Source organism: Xenia sp. Carnegie-2017, unplaced genomic scaffold, assembly GCF_021976095.1.
Source record: "Xenia sp. Carnegie-2017 unplaced genomic scaffold, XeniaSp_v1 HiC_scaffold_22, whole genome shotgun sequence".
Classification (NCBI taxonomy): domain Eukaryota; kingdom Metazoa; phylum Cnidaria; class Anthozoa; order Malacalcyonacea; family Xeniidae; genus Xenia; species Xenia sp. Carnegie-2017.
In genome coordinates, this window is record NW_025813485.1 from 1,006,875 (window position 1) to 1,016,154 (window position 9,280).

The following is a 9,280-nucleotide window of genomic DNA, read 5'->3' on the forward strand; positions in this document are numbered from 1 at the left end:
TACTTGTCTTAACTATAGATGACGTTGTCATTTCCACTTCACGATATTTTATGTGTGATTTATGCTGAGTCTTTGAAGAAGTAGAATCACTTTCCTTAATTACTGTTAGGCCACATTTAAAATCTGCTTTCTTTGTTGTCATCTCAGTTGCTCCATGAATAGTTGTTCCTTCAATGAAAAAATCTTTCGACTTAACCTTACCTGATATCAAGTTTTCTTTGACTGAAGCTGCAATGGTTGTGTTACCGTATTGAATGCTTACATCAACACCTTTATTATCAATTTCCAGTCCTAGGCTACTTTCACCATTTTCTATTGATAGCGATCCACCATGTTTCCCCCCAGAAACACTGAGAGCTTTGTCGCGTATACGAAGATTGCCTCCGACTTCATTTTATAAAGCAGAAATTCCAGCGCTTTTTTCATCAGTTTCAAACGAAGCAGCAAATCCGTCTTTTCCTGCATTTATATTGAATGCTTTACTAGAACTTTGTGATCTTGTGATTTTGTACTGCGCAGAAAAATCACTATTAATGGACTGTTTGATTTCAACCGAGACTGTTCCATCAAATAAAGCAATTACACCAGATTGTTTCATTTCAACTTGTTTTATGTTGCTGTATTCCAAATTGAATGCGTTTCTTACTTGCATCGAAACTGAAGCCTGATTGCTCTTGTGTATAAGAGCTTATAATTTTATCGATAATGAAATTTTCGCAAACTTAGCTATGTCTCCATTTGCTGTGAATGTTGAATCTCGCAAATAAAGTGAACCAACCTTAAAACTATTTTTATTTATATTTTGATGGGAATGAATACCACTTGTTTTTCTACAAATTTCCCCTTTTCGAGCTTTTGAAGTCGACCAATTCGGCTAGGAATCACTTTATAATCGAAGCCAACACTTACAGTATCGCTTGCAATGTCAATTTCATTTTGTCGTGATAAAATCTGAAGCTTATCTATTTCACCAATTACTGTACCAGTATCGATGTTTGCCGCATCTATCGTTACATTTCTAGAACGAATAAACTTTGTTCGGCTTGTTTTTATCTTTTGGTTCATAACTGCCTTTTTTTAGTCAACGCATTTTTGCTTGTAACGTCAAGATTCATAACACTAAAACTCATTGCAATACTTTGTTCAGAACTGAAACTATTTAAGTGAGCACCCTTAAGTTTTACATTTCTTGCATTAAAATCAAGGTTGACGGCATTGAAATCATACGCATTTTTTGATCAGAACATTCTGGCTTTTGAGATAAACACTACCACCAATCTTTGCCTTATTCTTAGAGAGAAACTTGTGATACTGTTGACTTTCAAAGCGATAAACTACTTACTTCTTCACTTTCTGACTTTGATAATATTCTATTCTCCGTCTTGACTGTCTCACCAGCAGTTGCGAACACATCTTTCTTGACTTTTAAATCCGTTCTAACAGTTTCAACGCTACCAGAATCGGAAGAGAAAACAACATGAAAAAAATTAACTAACTATACATACATCACATAACATTTCATCTGAAATGTAAATATACCAATGACCATTGATCAACCATACTTGTAATTGAAAAATGGGTGATCATTGGCAAATGCAACTTCTTGGGTAGGTACCAGATCTCTTTCCTTTACACCTACCAGCAACGAAAGCTAAGAATGGGTATTTATAATTGAGAGATGAGAAAAGCAAAAGAAAAATCATAAACACTAACAACTCTCTCTTTACACCTTTTCACTGAAATTTGCAGACATTGAATGACATAGCCACTATTTAAAGATGAACTTTTGCTATTAATAGATTTTAGACACAATCATCTTTTTAAATCTGGTCGGCCACCGACTTGCAGGGTTGAATTTTACAAATGAGTGATATGATTGGCTTATCTTTCAAACTATACATGAAGCATGAGCCAATGACAAAACACTTTACGCATAAACTTAGGCATAAGAGAAAATGGCGGTCAATTTATTTGATTTTGTATCTATGCTATCTTCTTATTTGTAAAACGTAATTTATCTATGTAAGAAATATGCCTATGCAGACAAGAAGAAATAATGTAATAAAAAGACATGTTTGTATCGAAGAAGATACTCCTAGCATACCAAATGGTCGGAAAAAGGTGGGTTGTGACTTTGACATTTGTAGCCATGTATTAAAGGTGGTGGTCGTCTTTCGTTTTGCCCCGTCAAACGTGCAGCAGCAGTTTGGCTGTTGGGGTCTTTTTATTTAAAAATTATTTTAATTCTTGTAGTTGCGTGTTTTGCTTTATGTTTTTATCATCTCATCTACATCTAATGTCGACATGACATTGTCAAATTGTTCTGGGCCTGTTATTGTATTCTGGTTGGCAATTGGCATACGAGGGTCAACGCATTATATTTTTTAAGATTTTCTTCGTTACTTTGCTGATAAAAGTAAAACTATTATTCTATGTAACTTATTAAGGAAACAGCCAGAACCTTTACAGTTCAGAACTTTTAATATTCAACTGAATTAGAAATTTTAAATCTGCTTCTGCACCATTACGATCATTGGCATTATTACTCCACAGTTAAAGATTTAAAAGTCTTAATTTAAAAATAATACTCATTGTTAAAGATGGTCTGCTTATTTTATGGATGCAACTCTTTTAACATATATTATATTTTTAGTCAGCCTCTTTTATGTGATAAATAGATTAATAAAATTCTTTTGTAAGCCAAAACAACGAAGACTTAACAAAGAGTTTGACAAGAAATTGCGAACAAATGAAAAAGCTGCCACGAGCAAGGGTAAAAATGTTGTGAGTGTTTCATCTCTCTTGAAACAAGTGATGAAAAGAAAAAATGCATCAACTAACCTTCCTCAAGATTGCTTGCTTTCACCTGATAATGAAAGACCATCTACGTCCACTAAAGTAAGCAAAGTTCAACCACCTGACAGTACTTCACCCCAAATGAAAGAAGATTCAAATGTAGGTCATGAGAAGATTGGACCTTTATCAAAGAAAATTTTGAAAGAAAATGGTAGTTCAAGTGAAAATATAGCTGAAGAGAAAAACATGAAAAAAAGTGATGATGATCAATTATTGCCACATAATAATGATGTAATTTCTAATGACTATTCTGAGCCAATCACATCTCAACAAAATAATGGTGTAATTTCTAATGACTATTCTGAGTCAATCACATCTCAAAATAATGATGTAATTTCTAATGACTGTCCTCCAAAGCCAATCACATCTCAACAAAATAGTGACGTAATTTCCAATGACTATCCTCCAGAACCAATCACATCTCAAGCAGATGATCATATGACCGTAAGTGAATATTGTTTATAAAATTGAAAGTACAGTATTTATTATGGCTCACCTTTTCTATTTTTGTTCTTGTTTTGAAATAGACCGTTGAGGATGATTACCAAAGAAAATATTTTCAACTTTTGAATGCAATGAATGATCTACAAGAAAAGTTTTTACTATCACAAAATGATTTTGAAGATCTCATTGAAGGTACATATGTAGTTCATAATAATTGCTTTTAATTTAAGTATTGTTTTTAATCTTTCACATTATTGGTACATAATTGTGCTTTTGACTGTTTTACAATTAATTTAGCCCATATTTTTCTTTATTTTTTTTTTTTTCATAGCCAGAGAATCATTCATTCAGGAGTTAAAGTGTGAATTATGTAATAAACAAGAAGAATTAATCTTGTTTGAACAAAAGCTGGAAAACAGGAATAGTAGGATTATGGAGTTGGAGCAAGAAAAACTGAACTATGAAAACCAATTGAAAAATATGAAGATGAAAGGTTTGTTTAGACAGAATGTGACTTTTGTCTGTTGGCCTTCTTGTTGGTTTCGTTTGTTCTATATAATAGACTGCATTTCCCATGATTTATTAAAGAGAAATTTTATTTAGGTCATAAAGTAGATAACCAGTTATTGGTGAGATAGAAATTACTATATTTCGAAAATGAAAAAAATAATGAACGTTTGATTTACCAAATGACGTGGATAACGGTTGATACTTATTGCTTATTATTCAAATAAGACGATTTCGGGGGATTCAAGGAAAAATGCAGTGTTAATTAAATTAGTAAATAAAAAGACAAATACCTCATATTGTCATCCTAGCACCAAGTGCTTGTCTAAATTAATGTTTAAATGCTACAATTAGATGAAATTTGGGAGAAAAAAGAAACACAATATAAAGACCAGACAACAAGATACAAGGAACATCAGGTAGATATCATAGTTGACTACCTAATTTGATTAGGAAACTTACGCCAGGCTGTGTGATTTTTGTGATATATTTTCAAATGCACGAAGTCGCTACGATATTTTACCAATCTCATAGAAGTTGAGTATTCTAAAAACGGGTTATAAAATCAAAGACGTTTAATCACACACGTCGTGCTTTTTAACTATGATATAAAATATAAAACCAAAGTCATTTCTGTGCTATTCACATGCAGCAAATAATCACGACACAACAAGAAATCCTGGATTTTTACAATTTACTCTGCGGAATAAAAGTGGAAAAGTTGGCAGACGATGGAACTGAGAGACTTTCAAACTCAACTATTGATGAAAAATATCGTTGTACTGTAAAGACTGCTTCTCACATTCCAGGTAGACTATTTAAAGTCTATACATGATGAACATTGAATAATAAATTACTAATTTTCCATTTTGTTCATAGATAATATGCAGTTTATCCTATTGTACGATCCTCAATTTGCCGAAGTGGTATATAGACCGCTACAAGTGGAATGCACTGAATCTTCATTTCCAGATTACCTACATGACGAGATTTTATTTGAATGTAATGAAGCTCCTAACTTTTTACGTCGTCTTTTACAAACTATTTACGAAACAGGTTTAAAAAAAAAGACTTAAACACTTTAGTTGTAATGTGACGTTTGTATTATGCGTTTGTATGTATATATGTAGAACGATTTCATATTTCTAAGATTGTATTTTAGAACGCTTTCTTCAATGTTAAAAGATAATTTGATTTTACTGCACCAAGTGCATTAATGCACAAGGTAAAAATCATCGCTATGACTAATAAAGATGAGAGATATAGTTACACAAAAATAAAAAACATCGGAAATTATCGAAAAACCCGAATATAAGCGATAATTTTTTGACCATTTTGGTACTATCCGTCACACGAAGCAGCATTCCTATACATACAAACCTTTCAAGATAGTAGTTTTTCCGATGATTTATATAGTTAAATACTAGTCAAAATGGATCATACAGGATTTATTACGAGATATGTACTGTATATCCTCACAATACATACTTAAACCTTTACTCTGACGTGGTTCTCCCGTCCTTTGAAAGCTATTTAAGTTAGCCACAATTGAAAGTGTATTGTTAGAAAAACTTATGAGACTTTACCACAAACCTCATGTTACCTTCAAAGTTCATTTTGAAAATGGATCAAACGGTTCTACGTCAATCCTTATAAATATTGTATTATCTCGGATATAGTTACGACTTGCTAAAGCTTCAAGTGAAACAAATTTCGGACAACCAAATCCAAGACTCTTTGTTTTGTTTGGTCTCTGAAAGTAATCACTATTCCGATCACATTGTAGTCTCCAGACCTTATTCTGTCGATTGTTGATTTCATTGTCTTGATCAACTAGCACAAAATCTACTTTTTGCTTAAAAGGCCATAATAATATAGCGTCGTGATCTCCTTCAATATGACAACATACAGAGAAAGATGTGTTCCCTTTCCTTGACCGAGTCCATTAAGAAATGCTTCTGCACGTAGTTTATAACCATACTCGCCTGTATAAAATGGCGGACTACAAAGCTTCTCTTTTTCCTTTCTTGTAGCAGATTGCTGACAAAGTTGAGTATAGTTCGAGATTTTCCACAGAAAACGTCCGGCAATACAAACTTGTTCTTGTCTAGTTTCCAGTTCACGAATACGTAAATGAGCCAAATCTAAATGTGTCTGAACTGCATCTGTTAAATGTTGATCTATTTCATTACGTCTTGTCTGAAAATAAAAATAAAATGAAAAGACGGATGGATTAATGTAGATTTAAAGGTCATAAATAATATCATCGATACATACCTTAAACTTGCATCCTATATCAAAATATTTACATGGTACTATTGCCAGTGGGCAGTCACCATCAACGTCAATATGACTACTCATCTGTTAAACAATGAAGTTACAATTATAAGAATCAAATAGTAGTGTTTCACGCAAAGATTCTTCGCAATAGCATTCCTATGAATCTAAACTTAGTACGAAAAATGGTTGTAAAAATCATCTCTGTATCATACTTGAATTATAGAGAATTTTCTGGCGTATAACCAGCATTGATCTGTTAAATCTGACAAAAATGATGGATAGTGCTGGTTTTATGGTGAAGCAGCTGATCTGATAAATCTTTCAAACAATTTATGATTTTAAGACCATGTGAGTTTTAGTAGCGCTTTGAGCTAATATTTTCTTTTGGAGTTTTGGTGATATTGTCAGAGATTGTTTAGCGGAGTCATAATTATTATGTAAGCATAAAAAACGAACATTAGTGAACACAGCACATGTGAAATTATTGACTTTCAAAAACAACGTTTTCTTCTAAACTTAAGCAATAATTGAGCAGTTAAATGTTGGTCTTATTCGCGAAAGGCCTTTTTTATTGTAAAATCTACACCGTTGTAATTTTTGAATTTAAATGATCTTAAACCTTAAGTCTGTGGCTGCAGTTAAATTGTAATATTTAAATTTTCTTTTACAAAATATATTATTTTTTGCAGCTGTGCTGTTGATATGTCATACAGGTTAATTTCTAGGTTGCCCAAGTTGTATGCTGCACCAGCTATATGTACACCATGCAGAATACGTTGTGTAACTTGTATAACTTGTATATGCGGATTATACAACACGTGGTTTATACACCACACAGATTATACACTATGCAGATTAAAAAAAAAATCAATAAAATCAATAAAAATCACTTAAAATCCGGAGAAACTTTTATCTTTTATGTACTATGCAGATTATACATTGTGAAAGATATAAGCTTTACAGGTTATGTGCCATGCAGGTTAGAGGCTGTGCAAGTCATACACCAGAAAATATAGAATGAAAATTCATCAAAATTTTTTATCTTCTATAAACAATTACAATTACTTGTATCATTTATAGTTCATAAAATGAAACAATACTTTGTTGGCAACCCAGCTATCAAATCTACTAACCTGATCTCTTGGGATATCTGTTCTTCCACATTTATTAACACATGTTATAGGAGAGTGTTTGCAACTATCAAGATGATTCTGTCAGTATCAAACAGAGAACATTATGTAAATAATAATATAAAGGATGATTTGATTATCTATCCTGCACTGGGTCTGCAAATGCTAAACGTAAAAAAAACTACAAACAGCAACATAGTTCATTCAGCTTAAGAAAATTATTTTGACTTAAAACTTCAAGATTCATACACAGACAATACAAGATTCATACAGGAAGATTAGAAAGTTCTCCAGACCATTCACATTCATCACCATAGTTTTGGCATCTCACTTTAAGCGAGTTAATTGTCCTTCTGCATGCTCGATCAGCATACACCTGAAAAATAATGGTAAAGAAACTGAAAAGTGAAAATTGAAAGAGTATTTTCCTCTTTCAAATGCTAGCACCAGACCATGAGCAATTTTCCAAAATGCCATAAATATTCAGCCCAAAATTTTTGAAATAGGTAAATTATATATGAATGGCCCAGAATGGGAAGCCATGTGCCAACTTCAATAATTTCTGATATTTGTTTCTGGACCTGTTACTTGCAGGCTTGCAGCCAACTTCAGAAGTCAATGGCTTACACTTCAAATATATATTCCCTACAGTCTCTCACTACATTGTTGAATGCTGGCATAGAATGAAATTTGATCAATAAATTAGGTCAGGCCTTGTACTTAGTTAATTAATACATCCCTGGATAAGGCAGCTAGTACATTAATACAATACACCATAATAGATGCATATTTTTCAAAAAAAAAAAGGAAAAGAAAGTGAAACAATATGTAAATAAACACTACATTCAACCATGGAAACATAATGAAATACTAATCATGGCATGTCCTACTAAACTATTATTTGGAAATTTTGACAAAAACATGTATTCCAAACCTTTTCTCTCGTCAATGCTCGCCGATCTAGAGGGCAAAATGGATTGTTTTTTCTAAAGCAAAAGAAAATGCTTTCTGTTGTATGGTTAATACAAGATATATATATCTAAATTTTGATGAAATCGTACAAGTGTCAATTACCTCAATATAGGCTCCAAGCAACTCTCGCAGAAGCGATGTCCACATTCTGCTGTTTGCACAGGATCCCGACATACAAGTTGACAAATAGGACATATGTAATCAGGAGGAATAACAGAAACAAATTCTACATCATAACCACCAATTAAAGGTCTTGAAGACGAAGAAAGATTAGTACCGAACGGTGAATTTGTGTGATGCACAGAATTACCTCTGTCAGTCGCCATATTAGTGCAATTAATTATTTATATCAAAAAATTTGTAAGATCACGTGTTACGGTGTAGGTCTGTCACAGAACTCAATGGATAGAAGTGAAGTATGTTTATAAGAATTATTTAGAATTTTAGATGGTTTATAAGTATGGTTATGACATAATCGGTTCTGAAGCAAAGCATTTATTCACCGTTCTGGTTTGATTAAAATACTTTTAGATTAAGGGAGACGAATCTTAATCCCACTGCACGCCTCAAACAAAAATTGTCAAGATAACTACCGATAAGGTTGTCGAAACGTCAGTAACCTGGACGATCTACATCTTCAACCAATAGGAAAGCGTTTCATGAAATTGGTTCATGAAAGCTGATCCTACAATGTCCTAATAATTACTTGTCCAAGCTTTGTAATCATTTGAGACGATTAGGTCAGCTAGACTTAATGAATCTAATGATATTCTTGTGTTTGCTGCATTCTTCGAGGTGGATACTTTTAAAGTTAAAAAACGAATTTTACGCTTGCATTGAAATCAATATTATTTGAAAATCATTTTAAAGATCGCAAATGCCATGGTGTATGGCAAATGGAATAAGTAAAAAGTTCTTAAAAGAACTGTTTTAAGCACAGAACACTAATCCAAGAGTTGTAAAAGAACTGTCATTTAGTTTCAAAACAGTTATTTTAGAACTATTGGGTTAGTATCCTGTGCTTAAAACAGTTCTTTTAAGAACTATTAACTAATTACTTTCGCCATTCACCATGGTATTGGCGATCTTTA

The 9,280-nt window shown here is 32.6% G+C and overlaps 2 protein-coding genes and 2 long non-coding RNA genes across 4 annotated transcripts; 1 reads left to right on the top strand and 3 right to left on the bottom strand.

Annotated features, from left to right (window-relative positions):
* Window positions 1-1,054: 1,054 nt before the first annotated feature.
* On the bottom strand, window positions 1,055-2,925 carry LOC124445412. The gene is made up of 2 exons (XR_006948142.1): window positions 2,842-2,925; window positions 1,055-1,451 (listed from the first exon to the last, which is right to left on the bottom strand). It is a non-coding gene; the product is annotated as an uncharacterized LOC124445412 (long non-coding RNA).
* On the top strand, window positions 1,939-5,117 carry LOC124445408 (GRIP and coiled-coil domain-containing protein-like). The gene is made up of 7 exons (XM_046996132.1): window positions 1,939-2,121; window positions 2,701-3,300; window positions 3,384-3,492; window positions 3,632-3,793; window positions 4,162-4,226; window positions 4,460-4,616; window positions 4,687-5,117. Exons 1-7 carry the CDS (start codon window positions 2,032-2,034, stop codon window positions 4,881-4,883), a joined length of 1,380 nt encoding a protein of 459 aa, XP_046852088.1. The 5' UTR covers window positions 1,939-2,031; the 3' UTR covers window positions 4,884-5,117.
* LOC124445413 lies at window positions 3,769-4,349 on the bottom strand. Its single transcript, XR_006948143.1, has 3 exons — window positions 4,270-4,349; window positions 4,101-4,132; window positions 3,769-3,851 (listed from the first exon to the last, which is right to left on the bottom strand). It is a non-coding gene; the product is annotated as an uncharacterized LOC124445413 (long non-coding RNA).
* Window positions 5,118-5,240: 123 nt separating the features above from the next.
* On the bottom strand, window positions 5,241-9,254 carry LOC124445410 (TNF receptor-associated factor 4-like). The gene is given in 7 exon segments (XM_046996135.1): window positions 5,241-5,700; window positions 5,703-6,006; window positions 6,085-6,168; window positions 7,221-7,298; window positions 7,489-7,593; window positions 8,152-8,203; window positions 8,292-9,254. Coding segments are annotated over 7 exon segments (1,128 nt in total). The 5' UTR covers window positions 8,516-9,254; the 3' UTR covers window positions 5,241-5,419.
* Window positions 9,255-9,280: the final 26 nt, after the last annotated feature.